We start from the raw sequence: 21,425 nt of genomic DNA, 5'->3' as shown, positions 1-21,425 counted from the left end.
CAGCTACAAGTCCCTGAAACTTCTGCTGTATTGGAAGAATAGGTACTTAAATTATTGTGCTATCTTCTCTTTCACAGGGCTATCAACAGGGTTTGGTCTATAGTGTGTACCCAGCATTCCTGTTTGTTCTTGACAACTGGATGATGAATTCAGGAGAGCTTAATTCTTTGCATCCCCCAGTTATCAGGTGACCCATTCAAAACTGCACACAATTGGGCAGTCAGCTGGCATGATGGGCCGAATGGCCTTACTTCCACTCCTATGTCTTATGGTCTTGTGTGAGAGTGCCTGCTTTGAGTTCCAGGCTGAACTGGAACAACAGTGCTACCTAGTGGTTATTAGGGAAATAGTCCAAAATTCCTGCTCCTTAAAGCCAGTAATGAAAAGTTTGAAGGTAAACGAAAACAAAAGCTTAATTAGATTAGATTACAGTGTGGAAACAGGCCCTTTGGCCCAACAAGTCCACACCGACCCGCCGAAGCGAAACCCACCCATACTCCTACATTTACCCCTTACCTAACACTAACACTATGGGCAATTTAGTATGGCCAATTCACCTGACCCTGCACATCTTTTTGGATGGAGGGAGGAAACCGGAGCACCCGGAGGAAACCCACGCAGACACGGGGAGAACGTGCAAACTCCACACAGTCGCCTGAGGCGGGAATTGAACCCGGGTCTCTGGCGCTGTGAGGCAGCAGTGCTAACCACCGTGCCGCCCACAAATTAATGTTTGGATAATAAATTAAGTGTTCTGATGCATGGGTTTTGATGTGGTTTCTGTATTTACCCAGCTAGATCATAGAATATAAAAACGACTTGGTCAGTTACTAATGTTGAGCATAAGACCATTCTTGCAGAACGAGGTGTAATTGACTGAGACTGACCTGCAGAGGGGAAAGTAAATGAGTTACTTCAAGAAGAGAAGAAAATGGTGGGCGATGTTCCAATTTAGCTGTGTTTCTCCATGGTGTTCAGATGTAGTGTTCAGCACAATGTGAGCAAGTCAGATGTAGCTGATGGGCATACAAGTAAGGCTAACCATCAATGTTTAGTGAGATGGATCAATGGTCAACTTTGGAGTGGTTGTGTCAAACTGGATGTGAGTTAATACTTGGTACAGGTGATGTTGTGCTGTGCGTCAGTGGTTAAAGCTAGTGATTTCTCTCTATTAAAGTTGCCTATGGTTTCATTATCTCTAGACTTGAATAATCCAATGCCCTCCTGGTCGGTCCCTCATCTTCCATCCCTATGGAATTAAACTTGTATTTATCTGAAATGCTTAACATATCTCAACTGTTATGATGTCTTTTTCATCCATGCTCCAGGTTTAAAGTCCTTATCTTTATTTTCAAATCCCTGAATGACCTCACCCTGCCTTCTATAGCTACCTCCAACCTGACCAGCCTATAAATTTGAGAGCTGTTTCATTTCTGACCTTTTGGCATTCCCTGATTTTAATTTCTTTATCTTTAGCATTGATATGTTTAACTGTCTTGACTAATTCTCTGGAATTTCCACAGCCCAAACTTTTCCAACTCTCTCTCACCTTTCTTTCAAGATGCTCCTTAAAATCTATTTCTTTGACTGAACTTTTGGTCACCTACCCTGATCTCTCCTTTTAGTGAATTTGATGTTAAAAATGTTTTTATTGATACTTTTATTAAGCATGTTTTCTCTTGAAAGCAGCACATAAGGGTGTGTTGTTTAATTAAGCGTTGGTCAGTAGGTATAACATAAAACAGTCATTAGATTATTAGATTAGATTACATTACAGTGTGGAAACAGGCCCTTCGGCCTAACAAGTCCACACCGCCCCGCCGAAGCGCAACCCACCCATACCCCTACATTTATCCCTTACCTAACACTACAGGCAATTTAGCATGGCCAACTCACCTGACCTGCACATCTTTGGACTGTGGGAGGAAACCGGAGCACCCGGAGGAAACCCACGCAGACACTGGGAGAATGTGCAAACTCCACACAGTCAGTCGCCTGAGGCGGGAATTGAATCCGGGTCTCCGGTGCTGTGAGCCAGCAGTGCTAACCACTGTGCCACCATGCCGCCCACATGTGTTGATTACTTTGAAGAATGCTGTAGTTAAGGAGGTATGCTGAGGAGGACGGGAGTTATGTAAAGACATTACATAAAACAGTGCACATTGAGACCTTTAGTTGCATCAGAGCCTGGCACTGGTGAGTGATCCACAGACTCTGTCACTTTTCCAACTTTGTAATTTCAGTCCTGTGATATTCAGTGTAGAGTTTAATGCTACGTATCTCCACTAGATGTGCTCTACTATGCTTTGGGTTGACTCCACAGGTTAATGTGCAGAAACTTTAGCATTGCTCACATAGTAGTACTTTGATTCCAGGTGATTCATTTATCATCTGATGTGATTCCATCCTTCTCTAAAAGCTAATGATTTTTGTCAATCCCTCTCCTGTCAATTTTTGATCCCTCTTTTCATGCAGCTTTGACAAACTACGCTCCTAAACATGCAATGTCATTCAACACATGGCAGGAACAGAAGCTTGATGAATCAGTTTCTGGGAGGAACAACTCTCTGCACAGTACGGAATCCTCAACTGAAGATGATATGGTGAGTGTTCAGCAACTTGACTTGGACTATGCACAACATAAGATTATGTTTACATAGGCTCATTGAGCAGCCACCTGGAATCTGAGTGGTATGCGCTTATGTATTTTCGAGTGCACTACCTTTGTTATGTCACTGAGCTATTGAATGCAGTAACATATGGTCACTAAGTTATGCTCCTGACTGTAATGGGTTAAGTAAAAACCAGGAGGTCTGGCAGCATCTATGATGAGAAAAGGTTGGTACAGTTAAACATTTAATGAACATCTGGATGGGTATATGAATAAGAAGGGCCAAGTGCTGGCAAACGGGGCTAGATTAATTTGGAATATCTGCTCGGCATTGATGAGTTGGACCAAAGAGTCTATTTCCGTGATGTACATCTCTGACTCTAGGACCTGCTGAGTTTCTCCAGCAATTTCTGTTTTTGCTTCAGATCTTCAGTATCCACAGTTTGTTTTTTATTAACATACCAGGACTTTGTCTGAACAAAGAACAGTGACAATATTGGGAGCCAAATTAAATAACTTGCATTACTATCTGAGCCACATGTTACTTGATACAGGGACAAGCAGACCAGGAAAGCAAATATATCATCAAAATAAGGGATCTGTTTCTTGGGACCATTACTGGTATAAGAAGAAATTGCACTGCTGCAGTGGGCTCCAACTCAACATGGCTGGGTCCAAGGTCCTAATGGAACAATGAATAAGTTTGTTGAAATAGATCTCAGACCAATGAGATGGGGATGAGCATGGATTGAGATGGAAGCGGACTAATGAAGAAAAAAATAAGAGTGTCCTACGTGATAAATGTCTTAACATCTGAAAATATTCCAAAGCTTCCCAACTCTGTGAATGTAAATGTTTCTCTATATTCCAGTTCTAAATGGCTGAACCTTTATCCTGTGACTGTGATGCCAAGCAGTGGATTTCTTGACCAGGGAAGCAGGTTAGCAGCCTCTTCCAGGAAAAGTCACGTCATATTTCACTCCAGGAAATCACAACTGAAAGCACGAGGGATTGGTAGTAAGCTTGTGAATGGGTTGGAAATTCATTCGGAAGTAGTTGACAATGAGTAGGGATAAAGGAAATATTCTTGGATGATCAAGTTGTGACAAGTGGTATTCTTTTGGGATCTATACTGGAACCTCAGGCTTTCATCATCTACGTCAAGGTGGTGAGAGTGCCCTTAACATCAACGCCACATTTGACCATGTGGCATTAAGGAGCTGTAGCAAAACTGGAATCAGTCAGAATCAGGGGAAATTCTTCTTGTTGTAGTCATACCTGGCACAAAGGAAGATGGTTGTGGCTGTTGGAGGTCAAATATCTCTGCTCCAGGACAACTCTGCAGGAGTTCCTCAGGTTAGTGTCTGAGGCCAAACCATCTTCAACTGCTTCGTTAGTGACCTTCCCTCCAATATAAGGTCAGCCACATAGAATCATACAACACAGAAGAGGCCCTTCAGCCCATTGAGTCAGTTTCATGAAATTCACATTAATCCCAGTGTCCTGCACTAGGCCCATAGCCTTAAATGTTATGACACTTCATGTGCTCATCCAAGTACTTTTTAAAGGATGAGAGTTTACCTGCCTCCACCACCTCCTCTGGCAGTGTGTTCCAGGCCCCAACCACACTCAAAGGTGAGGAAAGGTTTTGTCAAGTTCCCTCTAAACAGCTTATCCAGCCTCTCTTCTTAGCTAAGATGCCCCATCCCAGAAACCATTCTGATGAATCTCCTTTGTGCCGCTTTCAGTGCAATCACATGCAGCCTATAGTGTGGAGACCAGAAGTGCACACAGTAATCCAGCTGTGGTCTAAACAAAGTCTTGTGCAGTTCAAGCATAAGCCCTCTTCTCTTAAAATCTATACCTTGACTCATGAAGACAAGTGTCCCTTATGCCTAAGTTACTTGCCCTGCTGCCTCAGGACCCTCTGTTCCTCTGAGCTTCCTAGTAACCTGCCATTTATTGAGTACTGGATTAGTGGTGCTGGAAGAGCACAGCAGTTCAGGCAGCATCCAAGGAGCTTCAAAATCGACGTTTCGGGCAAAAGCCCTTCATCAGGAATCTCCCTTGTCTTGTTTTTTTTCTTCCACTGTGCATCACCTCACAATTACCTGGGTTAAGTTCCAACTGTCACTGATCTGCCCATCTAACCAATCCATCTATATCCTCCTGAAACTGAAGGCCTTCTTCCTCAGTGACAACCACCCAGCCAATCTTTGTGTTATCTGCAAACTTATCATCACCTTCCAACATTATCAACTACATTATTATTTGTGATATATAAACAAGGGACCCAGCACAGATTCTTGTGGTACACCACTGCACACCAGGCTCCAGTCACACAAACAGTCTTCTACCACCACCTTCTATGTCCTAGCACTAAGCCAATTTTGGATCCAACATACAAAGTTACAGTAGATTCCATGTGCTTTTATCTTTTTCATCAGTTTCCCATGTGGGATTTTGTCTTGAAGGCCTTGCTGAAATCCATATAAACTGCATCAGCTACAGAGGGATGTTCACTGATGATTGTGCAATGCTCTGCATCATTTGCAACTCCTTAGATATTGAAGCAGCCCATATCCAAATGCAGCAATTGTAGGTGCATCTATATCAAATGAACTGCAGCAGATCAAGAAAGCAACTCACCACTATCTTGTAGAGCAGTTAGTGTTGTGCAGTAATCACTAGCCCAACTAATGACATCCATATCCTATGAATGAATGCAGGGTGGCCCCATATCCGGGGGTCTGGTTACTGCAGTTTCAGTTACCTGTGATTTATCGTGGCCTGAACATATAAAAGGGAACATTCTCGAGCCAGGGACCAGGAGGCTGCTAGGAAGGTAAGTTTCCCATTTAAAATGAATGGGTTTGCAGCTTTCCGCAGTTTTGGGCTTCAGCAGTAGGTCTTGGAACATATTACCCGCAGGTACCGGGGTGGTTGGGGGACACTATACTGTGCTTGGAAAAATGAACATCTTGAATGAAGGAGTAGAATGAATACATATTTGCTTATAGACAATAAGAGACAGAGTATGTTGTGCAGACCAGAGCAGGATGTTACAAAGGGATAATGATAGATTAAGTGAATGGGTTAAATTAGTGCGATGAACATTCATTATATAGTACTATTTGGGAAATTTTGTTCTGAAGTGGAGAAGTTATCTAAAGCTCTGATATATATTGCTTTATTCTGTATGTTAAGAGAAGGCCATGCTTTTTAGTTTCAGTTTTTTTTATTGAAAAGATTTTTATTTTTTACACAATTATAAAATTACAAAAAAAACAATCTGAGCACAACAACAATTACAATAAACTAACCACTACTCCACTCTACAAAACAAATAATAAAAAAAGCTACCCTTACTACAATTCAATAAAAAAATTGAACAAAATAAATTAAATTAAATTACTTCACTCAGCGCAACCCCCTCCCCCCAAGCTCCCCATGACCAGGAGCAGCATTTAGCATACCCATATTTATTCTGGATTCTCCCCCTCACTCCCTCAGGGCACCCAGCTCATCAGGCCTGGGTCTCATGGCTAAACAATAGCCCTAGATAATATAGCAGACAAATATGCTTCTAGATGGTTCAGAAAGGGCCGCCATGTCTTGTAGAAAAGTTGTGTTTTCTGGTGCACCATACTTGGAAGGAAGTTCAGGGGCATGTGTTCCATTACTCATCCAAGCCATCCCAGCAGGCCTGGAGGGCTTTCCAAGACCCAACTCATCAGAATGTTCTTCCTTGCACAATATTAAGAATATTGAACAGCTTTTTCCCATGCTCATCTAAGGAAGGCAAATTTGGCTGGCTCAGGATAAGAGACACGGGATCTACCTTGACCTCAGTCCCCAGGACCACCTCCATGACACTTGCTCTAGTGCCCCAATACTCGCACAGCTTGTGGCATGACCACAAACAATGGGTAAGAGTGCCAATACCTATTTTGTATTTGGGGTATAATGGAGATGCTCCCTTTTTGAATTTCGCAAGCTGCTCTGGGGCCAGATAAACCCTATGTAGGGCTTCTCCCAAATGCCCTCCCAGATCTCTGATGAAATGTCCACTCCCAACTCTTGCTCCCAGATGCCACGAAGCTGCTCAATTTCTTTCGAGGCGCCACCTCCCAGTAAATGGTACAGGGTGCAATTAGAGAGAATACCTGTAGTCTGAAGTACTTTCCTCTCTATGTCAGACCTATAAGGATCAATAGAAGGGTAGTCTTTTGCTGGATAAAGTCCCTGGCCTGAAAGTAACAAAAAAGATCTCTGCTGGGCAATTCGTACTTGAGACTCAACTGATCGAAGGACGACATGACCTCCCCCTCAGATAAGTCTCCCAGACAAGAGACTCCCCTGGATGCCCATAACTTAAAACCAAAGTCTATCAACCCTGGCCAAAATCCTGGCATTCCTACGATAAGAGTGAGAAAGGAGGTTTTAAATAAGCTGCCTTCGCTTTGTTGCATCGGCCTCCACACTTTAAACGTATTGAAGACAATTGGGTTCCAACAATACTCCATGACTGTCCTCGTCTTATTCATGAATAACAGATTAATAAGGGGTCATTTTGCCTGGGAGGCCTCGATATCCAGCCATATTGACCTCGGGTCCTCACAAGCCCTATCATTCACAAAGGATAGTAGGGAGCTTATTTGATACCTCTTAATATCTGGAAAGTTTACACTCCCCCCATCCTCCATTCCCTGTGATGCCAAATAAAAGAACCGAGCCAACCGTTGAGTCTGCGCAATGTTTGCCTCGGCAACATCAGCGGAGCATTCGCACGGGATATAATAAACGAGGAAGAACATTCATTTGATAAGAGCCATTCGGCCTAGCCAAGATATTGGAAGAACCTCCCAATGCTGAAGATCCTGCCTTACCTTATCGAGCAAGTGCATATATAACTTAGCCTTCTATAACTGGTCAAAAGTGGGAGTAATGAAAATGCCTAGGTGCAGAAAGCCTCCCTGTGACCACCTAAAAGGGAATTAGATTTCACCTTCAAGCTCAGGTATTTGCCCAAGACCCCACCACGGGCAAGGCCTACAACTTCATAAAGTTAATCTTATATCCTGAGAAACAGCCAAATAAATTGATACATTGTATTAAATGAGGCACAGACCCTGCTGGGTTTGATAGGAAAAGGAGAACATTATCTGCATACAGTGGGATCTTTCACGCCACTGAAGCCACCTCCGGGGCAGTTATATTGGGGTCCTTCTGGATTGCCTCCGCCAACGACTCAATCGCCAGTGTGAACAACAGCGGTGAGAGGGGATAACCTTGCTGGCTGCCTCTACCAATACTAAAATTATTAGATCTTATTTCATTAGTAAGGACTCCTGCCATAGGATCACAATATAGCACTTCCACCCACTGGTAAAGACCGCACCGAGACTAAACTGCTCCAGAACATAAAGTTACTGACACTCCACCCGGTCAAACGCCTTCTCTGCATCAAGGGAGACCACTAAGCCTGTAATCGAGCTGTGCTGGCACACCTGGACCATGTTCCGTAATCTTTTAATGTTATTAGAGGACCTACGGCCCTTAATAAACCTGTCTGGTCCTCCTTTACAATAGAGGGCAACACCTTCTCCAGCCTCCAATGTGAGTGTCTTCGATAAAATTTTAAAATCAGACTTTAGCAGCAAAATGGGCCTATACGAAGCACAGTCCTCTGGGGCCTTCCCTCTCTTAAGGCTGAGAGAAATATTAGCTTCTCTCAGAGAGGACGGGAGACAGTCCTGACTGTGTGAATAATTGTACACGTTCAGCATTGGTCCGGCCCACATATTCATAAATTCCTTATAAAACTCACTCGGAAGGCCATGTGGGCCGGGTGCCTTACCACTTTGGAGCTCTCTTACCATCTCCTGTATCTCTTGCACTGTCAAGCAACCTTACAAAAGGGACACCTACTCTGGAGTCATACCTGGAAGGTCCAGGTTCTTCAAAAAGGACTCCATCTTCGTCAACCTGTCCTCATAGCCCTCTGACTGAAACAGCTCGGAGTAAAATTTTTGAAAAGACGTATTAATCTTTTTTGAGTCACAAGTGAGAGTCCCAGTGCCCCCTCTGATAGATATGATAGCTTGGGGGGGCGGGGGGTGGATCTCTCTTTCTTTCCTATCCAAATATGCCAGGTATTTACCTGGCCTATCGCCCTACACCTTTGTTTTGCAAAAAGAGATCTCTCTCTCTTCATTGTTTGACTAAGCGCAGAATTCAGACCAGCCCAGAGAGTTGTGGTTTGCTGTAATTTAATCACGGTTGGCCTGTCAAAGTATGCAATCTCTGCTGTCTCCCGCTGGGTCTCGAGCAGACATTGCTGCTCTCCCCTCTGTCGTTTCCAACTCGCTGAATAAGAGATGATTATACCCCTTGCGTAGGCCCTGGCAGTCTCCCAAAACGCAGATGGGTTGCTGGCTGTACCCAAGTTGATGTCCAAAAACCCTTTAAATTCCCAAGAGAAGTATCTGATAAACTTACTATCCTTAAGGAGAAAGGGGGTCCATGTGCCAATGCTGTAAAGGTACCCCATTACCTTTGTCCATAACCCCCAAATACACTGCCGCATGATCAGAAATGGCTACGTTCCCAATTTTACAGGACAACACCGAATCCAAAAAAGCCAATGGAGCAAGAAACAAATCAATCCTTGTGTAATACTTGTGCGGATTAGAGAAAAAGGGTGAAATACCTACCCACCGGGTGAAGACCTTTCCATACATCCACCAATCCCAAATCCACCAATTGTTTAGATTGTGGGGAAGTGCCCGGGAGACCCCTGGTTATCCTATCTACTGTGGGATTCATGAGGCGATTGAAGTCTCTCCCTATAATAGTATGGCACATTCCAAGGTCAATCAACCTAGAAAGTGCGTCCGTCAGATATTTAAGGGTGGGGGGTGCCGGGGGACAGTAAACATTTAGAATGCCGTATTTCTCACCATGTGTAAAAGCTTTGAGAATCACAGACCACCCATATTCATTCTTAATTTGATCTAGCAACTGGAATGGGAGATTCTTCTGAAGCGGGAGAACCACTCCCCTGCTTTTACTGTTAAATGATGAAAAGAGCAATCGGTCAAAGTGCCCCTGCTGCAACTTTAGATGCTCCTTGTCATCAAGGTGGGTATCTTGTAAGAGAGCGACATCAACCATCTTCTTTCTAAGACTTGAAAGTACTTTCTTTCTCTTAATTAGTGAGTGACTCCCCTTAATATTCCAGGTGCACCATTTGAAGAACAACTAGCCATAGTTATCTAAAACAGCCTGTGAACCCCCAAGAGGAAGAACCCTACTCATGATGTGCTGAGCAGAGACAATTCAAGGCTCAGAGCCTGAAGAACATAACTACAAAATCTATTAAAACAAAACTTCTAAAAACTACAGCTACAATCAACCAGCACAAAAAACAGAAAATAGGAGACTTTCCCCCTTGCCTCTAGGGGGCACTCACACTACTCATAAGCACCTCTATGGCTCCTTCTAGCTGAAACCGTGCCCCAAACCCAGGCAAAACAAAAGTAAACGATACAAAAATCTCAACATAGGAATTAAAAGTGGGCATTTCACACACCCACCTGTGCATCAACCTCCATTATTGCTGGGAAAAAAACCCAAAAGTTCCAATAATGCTTCCCAAACCCCAGGGAAGAGAGAAGCAGAAAAAAATCAAAGGGACAAAACAGAATGAAAGAAACAACAAAAAACTTATTGTCTGTATTGCTTGAGCCAGTCAGTCTATTTTAAATTGTCCAAAAAATTATTTGCTTTCTTTGCTGAGTCATGTCCGGACCTTGCATGACTGAAACAAGGCACTGTCGGGTATCTTACAGAATATTGGATATCCAGATCTCTCAACCTCTTCTCTACTTCACCAAAGGTGGTTTTCTTACAGATCACTGCCACAGAAAAGTTCTTACACAACGTAATCTTCGATCCCTTATAGATCGGGGCCTGCAGTTCCTTCCCCAGTGTTCTGGAAGCTTCTAAACCTTTTGTTTGTCTCTATAGGACTGAAATCACACTTGGACTGGGCAGGGGTGCTGGGCTGACCTGGGCCTGCGCACCGTGACCCGGTGAACGCGATCAATCCACACCAGGCCTGCCCTGGCTTCCCATCCCAGAAAATGCGGCAGCCATTGCTCAAACAAACCTGGCTGGCTTGATCCCCTTCTTGCTCTGCCAATAATATGAAAGTTCTTTCTCTGACCTCGATTCTCGAGGTTGTCGACCTGCTCCACTAACGTCTGTACCTGCTTTTCCAAAGCCTGGATCCATCCCACCATTGATTCGGCGTGGTCTCTGATGCCGCAGTCTGCTGCTCGACCTTCTCTACATGCTGCCGAAGACTCTGCATCTCCTGCTCATGCTTTTGCAGTATGGCCGAGATCGGTTCCAGCCTGGCCTGGGTCTCTTCCATTGTCGATTCGAGTAGCACTTCATTAGGAATTGCGTACCAATTTGAAAATGCCTTGTCTGTTTCCTGTCCTAACCATGCTAAGATATTGCCCCTTACACCATGAGCCCTTGCATATTGATCTTTTGTGTGGTATCCTATGAAATGCCTTTTGGAAATCGTGGTAAACTACACCTGCCCTACTAGGTACATGTTTAAAGAACTCTAGTAAATGTTTCAAACAAAACTTCCTTTTAATTAAAGTATATTGACTTGTTTCCATTAAACTATGTTTTTCTATGTGCACTTCTTCAATAACAGCCTTCAGCGTTTTCCCAAAGACTGATGTTAGGCTGACTGGCCTGTAGTTCACTGTCTCCTCTCCCTCTTTTCTTGAACAGTGGTGTTATGTTTGTTAACTTCCAATCTGATGGGAACTGAACTGAGTTGATTATAGTTCTGGTCACCACACTACGAGAAGGATGTGGATGCTTTGGACAGGGCACAGAAAAGGTTTACCAGTTCAAAGTTTGGGAGAAGATTTGTAGCTCGGGTGCTCGTTGTTGTGGTTCTGTTCACCGAGCTGGAAATTTTTGTTGCAAACGTTTCGTCCCCTGTCTAGGTGACATCCTCAGTGCTTGGGAGCCTCCTGTGAAGCGCTTCTGTGGTGTTTCCTCCGGCATTTATAGTGGCCTGTCCCTGCCGCTTCCGGTTGTCAGTTTCAGCTGTCCGCTGTAGTGCCCAGTATATTGGGTCCAGGTCGATGTGTTTGTGGATGAGTGCCATGCTTCTAGGAATTCCCTGGCTGTTCTTTGTTTGGCTTGCCAAACTCTGGGTCAGATATGTTGATGACACCTTTGTAATCATTAAAAACACAGAAATAGAGAAAACACACCGGATCATCAACGCCACACTCACAGGAATCCGATTCACTAGAGAAGAAGAAAAGGATAGCCAACTCCCATTCCTAGACGTGATGGTACAGAGAACACCGAACGGAGAATTCACCACAAAGGTATACAGGAAAGCCACACACACAGACCAAGTCCTGAACTATGAAAGCAACCACCCCAACACACACAAACGAAGTTGCATCAAGACACTATTCAAAAGGGCCACAACACACTGCAGCACACCAGAACTGCAAAAAAAGGAAGAGGAACACCTATACAAGGTATTCGCCAAAAACGGATACCCGTGCAATTTCATCAACAGATGCCTAAGAGAAAGACAACGGAACGAGGACATGCCTCAACCCAAAGGACTAGCCACACTACCATACATCAGGAGCATTTCAGAACTGACCGCCAGACTACTGCGACCACTAGGACTTATAACAGCACACAAACCAACAGCCACCCTCAGACAACAACTCACCAGAACGAAGGACCCGATATCCAAAATGAGCAAGACGAATGTAGTGTACAAAATACCATGCAAGGACTGCACAAAACACTATATAGGACAAACAGGAAGACAGCTAACGATCCGCATCCATGAACATCAACTAGCCACGAAACGCCACGACCAGCTATCCTTAGTAGCCACACACGCAGACGACAAGCAACATGAATTCGACTGGGACAACACTATCATTATAGGGCAAGCCAAACAGAGAACAGCCAGGGAATTCCTAGAAGCATGGCACTCATCCACAAACTCCATCAACAAACACATCAATCTGGACCCAGTATACCGGCCACTACAGCGGACAGCTGAAACTGACAAACGGAAGCGGCAGGGACAGGCCACTATAGATGCCGGAGGAAACACCACAGAAGCGCTTCACAGGAGGCTCCCAAGCACTGAGGATGTCACCTAGACAGGGGACGAAACGTTTGCAACAAACATTTCCAGCTCGGCAAACAGAACCACAACAAGGTTTACCAGGATGATGCCTGGTAGGGGGATTTTAGCTATAAAGAAAGATTGGATAGACTGGGTTTGTTTTGACTGGACTGCTGGTGGTTGAGGGGTGACCTGATGGAAGTTTGCAAGATTGTGAATGGCATGGATAGAGTGGAAAGTATGAAGCTTTGACCCCTCCATATTAGGAAAATTATTAGGGGACCCAGGTTCAAGGTTTGTTGGGGGGGTGGGAGGAGGGGGCAATGTGGAGAGAAGAGAGTTTTAAAGAGATGTGAGGGGCAGGTTTTTCACACAAAGGGTGGTGAGTGCTTGGAATGTAATGCCAGAGGTGGTGGTGGAAGCAGATGCAATAACAGTATTCCAGAAGTGCCTGGATAAATACATGAATAGGAAGGGAGTAGAGGGATATGGATCCTGTAAGGGAAGATTGTTTTAGTATGGAAGGGCAAAATGTGTCGGTGGAAGGCTGAAGGGCCTGATCCCATGCTGTTTTGATCTTTGAATTTAAAGAATTTTAGACTATTGTAACTATAAATGAGAAGCAAAAAAGAGAAAGAGGATACAATTAGTGAAGACAAATGTAGGTCCCTTCCAGTCAGAAACAGGGAATGTTGTAAAAGGAACAGAGAGATGGTAGACCAATTAAATACACACGTTGATTCTGCCTTCACAAAGGAAGACACAAGTAATGTTCCAAAAATGTTAAGGAACACAGGACCTATCATATATATCTTTCAGAACCTCTTACAATTTGTTCTTCTATTGCTCACCAGTTTGCTCACATTCAGTTTTTTCCCCTTCTGACCAACAGTTTGGCCCGTAGCTGATTTCTAAAGCACTCTGAATTCTCAGACTTTCTATTTTTTTCACAACCTTGTATGCCTCTTCATTAAATTTAAGCATCTTGTCTTTTTAAGAAATGGGTACTTTTGTTGAGTTTTTATTTTACAATGGGATAAATATCTTTTTTAAACATTATGATTATATCTTTACCAAATTAACCTGAGCCAGCTCTCCCTTGTATCTATGAATTGGATTAATTTAGGTTTAAGATTTTTTCATGTGCTTGGAGTAAATCACTTTCGAACTTGCCATGGAACATAATGGGGTTATAATCACTTCTTCCCAATGGATCTATTACCATAACATTAATTATCTTCATTAAACAATGCATGATCTAATATAGCTCCATCCCTAGCCAGTTTGACAATATCCAGGAAATTAATATTTGAAAAAAACTGGTCTCCCAGACCATTCTTGTCAATTTTGACCCAGTTTATGTTGTTATGACAGAGTGAGGAGGTGTGAATCATCTCCTCTTTTTAAACCCCTCCATTAATAAAAATTATTAATTATTTCAGCATACAGTTATGACACCTTAAATTAAAATGTAGCATCAGTCAAATTCAGGAGATAATTACAAGGCTTTCTTGAAGTTTACCTAAGAAAACAGTCAAATGTAAAATCAGTCACATACAAATGTGCAAATGCAAGGTTTAAAAAGAAAAGTGTCTAGTATGAAAACAAAGATCAGGAATAGGCAATTTGGTGGGGGCTGTGGAGAGAAAATCCTTGAATTAGGTTTTAACCTGAGTCCACAGTTTATTAATTGATGTCTTGTGGCAGAATTTGTATATCTTTGACTTTTAAATGAATAGATATTTATGGAACTGTCTTTATCACTAAGTGCTGTTTTTGAGATGCTGAAGCAGTGTGTCTGTGTGCACGTGTGCATGCAAGCTCTCGAATTCTGCAGTTGTAAATCCATTTTCTTTCTCCGCTCAAAAGCGGTTTCCTGAAATATGGTATCTTTGTGTAATCCTGTGTCAGTTTTTTTTAACAAACTGGATAATATGCAACTGACTTTCATTCCAATGAGCAATCATCCCAGAAAGGTGCAAATTAAACATTAAATATAAATGGGACTAGTTTCAGTCATGTCGACACTTTGTGGCTTTAGGAACTGCCTGAACCTGTGATCAACTGATCATTATGGTCATCCTAAGCCAGCATTTCTTTTCCTCTTGAATGTCATTTTAGTCCATGAATTGTCCCAGGTATTAAAATCAGATCGCAGAAGTCATTATTCGATACTGTTTTTTTACCACATTTGTAACAATATAAAGATTAAAGTCCTTAAAAATGATTGCATTATCAGAAGTATTAGTGGGAACAAAGTAAATCAAAAACAGGCTAAGTCCAAGACATAATCATCGTGGTTAGTGTGTTATCATATACTTAATCAAGCTTAAACACTCACTCATGTTTTTCACTTTCTCCTCAGCTCACACCAGCAGATGGCAGTTCACATTCCGATTATAGCAGTGAGCCAGCGCTGTATTTCTGACAAAGGAGATGTGATCAAGGAATTGTGACAATGCACTCCAACATTTGGGATTGGCTTACCATGAATCCTGGAATAACAAAAGCCAGCTACGTGCCATCTGAAATGCAGCTAGCAGTTCATTGAAAAGCTCATCCCCTTACTGGAGACATTTTGGGCTATATCTAAGGACTGAGGTTTCTCCTGAGGACAAGTTGACCTTTAATTTCTCCATGTCCTGTTTGTTGGATTTCTCCCTTGCCTCTGAGGAGACCAGTCTTGAGAATCATGAGATCCACGCAGCATTTATGTGACAGCTTTCAGATTTGGAGGCTGGTTGCCTGCTCACCAAGTTTACGATTTGCACTTGCCCTCAAAGGGCTGTGACCTACATTCCGAAAATATTCCTGAACACTGCCATGGATCCTGAAGCCCTGCAGATAATGATCATTCCTCAGAGGAGAGCTGTATTACACTGTGCTTTGATCTTGGCTACCTTTGTCCTTAAGAGTATTGGGCCTGTATGAGGGCCAGGCCCTGGGCCATGTTTTCAGGGTTTGACTGTGTTCAAGCAACATTCCCATTTATTATAATGTACTTTGGATACTGTACTGTTAAATAGTTCTGTCATTTCCACTGTGCCACAGTTTTTACTGGTGGTGGTCCTGGTCACCGGGTGTCCTCAGGACTCTAACCATTTTCATTTCTGTTTCTTTAATATTGTAATTGTCCTGGCACTCCGACTTTCGAGCCTCCAGGTGAGGTCGAGCTGAGCGGAGGATTGTTTGAGTATGAACTGAGAATGCTAAACTCCTCCCAGAGTTCAGAGACAGGAATTTGTCAGATCCTCTTTGTGAAATGTATTTTGTGCCATGTATTCACTGGGCAGCTAGGACTATGGAAAGCACTTCCTAAATAGGGAACAGTGAGAGTGAGTGAAATAGGCTTATTGTTTATGCAGCCATCACACTTGTGTGAAAGCCTCTTGGTGCCTTAGGCTGAGCCTATCAGGTATTAAACTTTCACCTCGTTTCAAATTGCCAGTGATTAAGCACAAAGCCTTTCCTCTGTCTTTGTGCAGCTACTTGGCTTCAACATTGAATATTGGGTCACCTTTGCAAAAACATTCATAAGTTTACTTAATATAGTTTGGAGCATTCACCAATTGGGTTTAGACATGTACATTGTTTTCATTGTTAGCAGAGGCAATTAATTTAAGTTCTGCTGTGACCTAGTTGGACAATGCAATGCACCATACCCACAGAACAAAGTGTTGCAGTCCTTGTTGTGGAGTATAACAATCCAAGCACTACCTTGGAACTACTCTTCAGTGTTTTATCTTGATTGTGGTGGAGCTGGGAAGCAGTTGCTGCTCATAGTAATTCTGATCCAGTAGTGCCCACTGGCTTTACTGGAACAAGTTGGAAAGAACATTATTTACTCCAATCACACCGAAGGCACCATGTATGTTAGCTAAATGGTGTACATTACATTTTGTCTTTGGATCTTAAATTAGTTCCAAATGAAGTTGTTGGGGGTAGAAGGAAAAAGGTGGATTTAAAGCTGTAGAGTTAGGTTTGTGGCAGTGTGTTGATTGCTGTTTCATCCTTTTCAGATTTTGTAAAAGTGAAGATGTTCTGCAACTCTTGATCCAGAGAAAATGATAGCAACAGAATACCCTCATTAATTCGACAATGTATCTTTTATTCTGACAAGGTAGAATTTGTAGTTGCTAAAGGTGTTTTTCTTACTATTTTAGAATATATTGGGTTGAATCAGGAAAGAGAAAAGGAATATTGAATGTCTTGGGATAAATGTCCTGACAACTAACTTAATTCTGTATACACTCCAGTAAAATACTATCAATACAATTTGCCTTGATTGTGTCTGGCTGCAATTTGATGTTTCTTTTAATTTTTAGAATGTTGTCCTTTCAACCCTTTCATTCATATTGGAATAGAAACCTGGAGACAAGACATAGCAAGTTAACCCCCTTCAACTTTTGTCCATGAAGGTGATTAAAGATTGTTACTGTTTGCTGGAAATCGGAAAGATTTCAACTCAATTTCCTGTCAGCATGTGTTTACAATACAAAGAACACTTGTATTTTACCCATTGTTGCCGAATCATCTATGGGATGAATAAAGTCGGAGGCTAATCCTGTGTAGGTCCACAATTGCAATTGACCCAGTTTGGTAATTGTAAATGTGCTTAACTTTATCAAAGTGACCCACATACTTTGTTATTGGCAAAAAAATCTCTTAAGTTGCTAAGTTGCAATCTATGTGCATTATTCTTCCTTTCGAGTAAGGGCTGAAATTTGGAATGCACCTTCACTTCCCTTTTGTGGTAATCACCTTGATCCCGGGCAAACATATTGTCTGCTGTGGGCCAGCTACCTCTCGCATGCCCCTTCCCTTATTGTTCACCAGCAGGATTTGTGATTGTACAATTGAATAAATTGATAACTAGCAGCAGGTTAGTTACCACCGAGAAAGAAAAAACAGGCTAACCTTTTGGGTATAGTACTTTGGTCAGAAATAATTTCAATCAAAGGTTTGTATCCAAACTATTGATGCCTGATTCCTTTGAAATGCTGATCAGACTACTGTGTATTTCCATTTTCTATTTATTAATAATGCACTTTTCCTGAACTTCCACTTTGCTATCAACTGCTAAGTACATTTGTTAATGCATAGACGGGACTTTAGTATCTGGAGAAACTATTTGCTCCACTTTGTAACATCCTTCACTTCCAGCGACAGCATAACAGTATCTAGGGAGCCCTTGCTGTGATGCAAACTTCTATTCACAACTAAAACACTTGTGAATCAAGTCTTCCATGCCTGTTGACGTGACCCATTCTGTGACACCAAATACTAATTGTAAGTCAAAGTGGGAGCCATGAGTTTTAAGTGAGTCCACACCAATCTTGTTTTGAACGTTCCTGGCAGTACAAGGCATTGCATTATGGTTGGAATGGATTCCAGGCACAGGAAATATTTAATAAATTGCATATGCACTAATGAATTTTGCACTTAGAGGTTGAACTAAATGGAAAGAACCTGAAACTTGCCAGCGTTCAGTCACATGGCCAAATGTATTGTCCATTTTTGTAACATTCACCTTTGTTGCATGTCTTAGAAATGCACATTGTTTTTTTTAAAAAAAAAGCTTTGTATAGTGATGGACATACTGCAGTGTTTCAGCTGAAGACTTGTTCTATAGAATAATACATAATGCAGATTTTGATAGAGTTCTTATCTTTGGTTGTAGATGTAATTACTGTATAATGTTTTCAGACATGATCAACTGTTGATTTAAAAAAAATAAAAAAAGATACACTGGCAAACTGTGTTTTTGTGTGAGGTTGTAATGTAGTTAAGTTCTCTGGATGGAAACAGAACGTTCTTCTCTTTGAGCCTCAAGATTTACAATCTCAGGATTATTACCCGAGACATGTGCAAATTGGCATTGGGATGTGAGAGTAAGAGAAGTAAACACCTGGCTCAAGGAGTGGTACAGGAAAGATGGGTTCCATTTCATGGAGCACTGGCATCAAATTGGAACAGGAAGAATTTGTACCGTTGGGACAGTCTCCACCTGAACTGAGCTGTGAGCAACGTTCTAGCGAAAAAGGTAAATAGGGTAGTCAACATGACTTTGAACTAGAAAGTGAGGGTGAAGGGAAACAAAGCATCACGTTAGCATGTGGGGTAGGGGATTCAACTATAAAGAGAATTGGGAGAGGCTATTAAAGTCTCCAGAACACACAATAGGTGTGTGAATTTTCAGAAGATTTGTAGCTCAGGTTGAGGTTTTAGATGTAAGTTTGCTTGCTGAGCTGGAAGGTTCACTTCCAGACGTTTCGTCACCCTACTCGGTAACATCTTCAGTGGGCCTCAGGCGAAGCACTGCTGATAATTCCTGCTTTCTATTTATGTTTGGGTTTCTTTGGGTTGGTGATGTCATTACCTGTTGTGAAGTCACTTCCTGTTCCTCTTCTCAGGGGGTGGTGGATGGGGTCTAACTCGGATGTGTTTGTTGATAGAGTTCTTGTTGAAATGCCACGCTTCTAGGAGTTCTCGAACGTGTCTCTCTTTGGCTTGTCCTAGGATGAATGTGTTGTCCCAGTCGAAGTGGTGTCCTTCCTTGTATGTAAGAATACTAGTGAGAGAGGGTCATGTCTTTTTGTGGCTAGTTGGTGTTCATGTATCCTGGTGGCTAGTTTTCTGCCTGTTTGTCCAATATAGTGTTTGTTACAGGCCTTGCAAGGTATTTTGTAAATGACATTAGTTTTGCTTGTTCATTTTGAACCTTCCAGTTCAGTGAGCAAACCTACATCCAAAATAGGTGTTTGGAAAGGGTTAGGAATCTAGTAAAAGGGATGACAATGAGAACAGGGATGGTAAATACAGGACTGAAAGTGTATGAGTGCACGCAGTATACAAAATAAGGTAAATGAGCTTGTGAAACAGATTGCAGTTGGCCGGTATGATGTGATAAAAGGGAATCAAGACTGGGAGCTAAATATTCAAGAATATACATCCCATCGAAAGGCTGGTGGGCAGAGGGGCTGGGGTTGCCTTATTCGTAAGAAACGGAATTAAATTGATAGCAAGAAACTATGTGGGGTCAGATGATGTAGAATTTGTGTGTGGACAATCGAGGAACCTCTGAGATAACAAAAGGCAACTTTAATGAGAGTTATGTACACAGGCCTCCAAACAGTAGTCAGGATGTGGGATGCAAGGTGCACCAGGAATAAGAAAAAGTGTGTAAGAAAGGCAAGTTTAGAGTGATCTTGGGGGGATTTCAATATGCAGATAGACTGGGAAAATCAATTTGGCAGTGGATCGCAAGAAAAGGAATTTGTGGAACGTCTACAAGATGACGACTTGGAGCAACATGTGGTTTTTCCCACAAGGGAACAGGCAATTCTAGATTTAGAGATGAATAATGAGGCAGATTTGATAAGGGGGCTTCAGGTAAAGGAACCCTTCGGAGCCAAGTGACCATAATATGATAGAATTTACTCTGCAATTTGCTAAGAGAGAAGCTGGAATCAGATGTAATGTTATTACAGTTGAATAAAGGTAACTACAGAGGCATGAGGGGAAAGGTGGCCAAAATTGACTGAGGGAGGAGCTTAGCAGGAAAGACTGTGGAACAGCAATGGCAGGAGTTCCTGGAGTAATTCAGGAGACAGCAAAAAATCATCACTGGGGGAAAAAGAAGCAAACTAAAGAGAGGACAAGGCAACAATGACTGGAGGAAGTCAGGGAACAGTATAAAAGCAAAAGATATAATGTGGTCAGGAAGTAGAATCTTGGACGCCATTGTGAAGGATGAGATTTCTGAATACTTGGAAGTGCATGGTAAAATAGGGCAAAGTCAGCATGGTTTCATCAAGAGGAAGTCATTTCTGACAAATCTGTTAGAATTATTCAAGGATGTAATGAGCAGGTTAGATAAAGGAGAGCCAGTGGATGTTATCTACTGGTACTTCCAGAAGGCCTTTGACAAGGTGTTGCACAGGAAGTTGCTGAGTAAGATAAGAGCCCGTTAAAGGCAAGGTACTAACATGGATAGAAGATTGGCTGTCTGCAGAAAGCAGTGAGTGGGGATAAAAGGGTCCTTCTCAGGATGGCAGCCAGTGACCATCGGTGTTCTGAAAGGGTCAGAGTTGGGACCACAACTTTTCACTCTATACATTAATGATCTAGATGAAGGAACTGAAGGCAGATGATGCAAAGATCAATGGAGGAGGCAAGGGATTTAGACAGGTATGGAGAGTGGGCAAAGAAGTGGCAGGTGGAGTACAACGTGAGAAAGTGCGAGGTCATGCACTTCGGTAAGAAGAATAGAGGCAGAGACTATTCTCTAAATGGGGGGAAACTTCAGAAATCTGAAGTGCAAAGAGACTCTGAGTAAAGGGAAGACTCTTTAGAATGAAGATAAGGAGAAACTCCTTCAGCCAGAGAATATTGAATCTATGGAATTCATTGCCACAGAAGACTCTGGAGGCCAGGTCATTGAGTACATTTAAGATAGAGATAGGTAGGTTCTTGATCGTTAAGAGGATCAAAGGTTCCAAGGAGAAGGTAGAAGAATGGGGTGAGAAACTTATCAGCCATGATTGAATGGCTTAATTTCTGCTCTTGTGCCTATTGTCTTATGAGCCTGTGCATCTTGTTACAAACCAG

General features: G+C 42.4%; 1 protein-coding gene across 2 annotated transcripts in view; it reads left to right on the top strand.

Annotated features, from left to right (window-relative positions):
• Positions 1-21,425, top strand: part of anapc2 (anaphase promoting complex subunit 2) — a 184,346-nt gene that overhangs the window by 88,676 nt on the left and 74,245 nt on the right. Inside the window, exons 3-4 of one of the 2 annotated variants that reach the window (XM_043719833.2) lie at positions 2,476-2,603; positions 15,181-18,571. In XM_043719833.2, the coding sequence (XP_043575768.2) occupies positions 2,476-2,603; positions 15,181-15,243 (191 nt within the window). In that variant the 3' untranslated portion in view covers positions 15,244-18,571. Of the gene's footprint in view, positions 1-2,475; positions 2,604-15,180; positions 18,572-21,425 lie in introns of those variants that run through there. The other variant, XM_087998567.1, reaches the window with a different exon arrangement.

The sequence above is a fragment of the Chiloscyllium plagiosum genome, unplaced genomic scaffold, assembly GCF_037043375.1.
Source record: "Chiloscyllium plagiosum isolate Xiang-an unplaced genomic scaffold, Cpla_swu_hap1 HiC_scaffold_21, whole genome shotgun sequence".
Classification (NCBI taxonomy): domain Eukaryota; kingdom Metazoa; phylum Chordata; class Chondrichthyes; order Orectolobiformes; family Hemiscylliidae; genus Chiloscyllium; species Chiloscyllium plagiosum.
The sequence above is the reverse complement of the archived record's forward strand: the minus strand, read 5'-3'. Positions and strand labels throughout refer to the sequence as shown.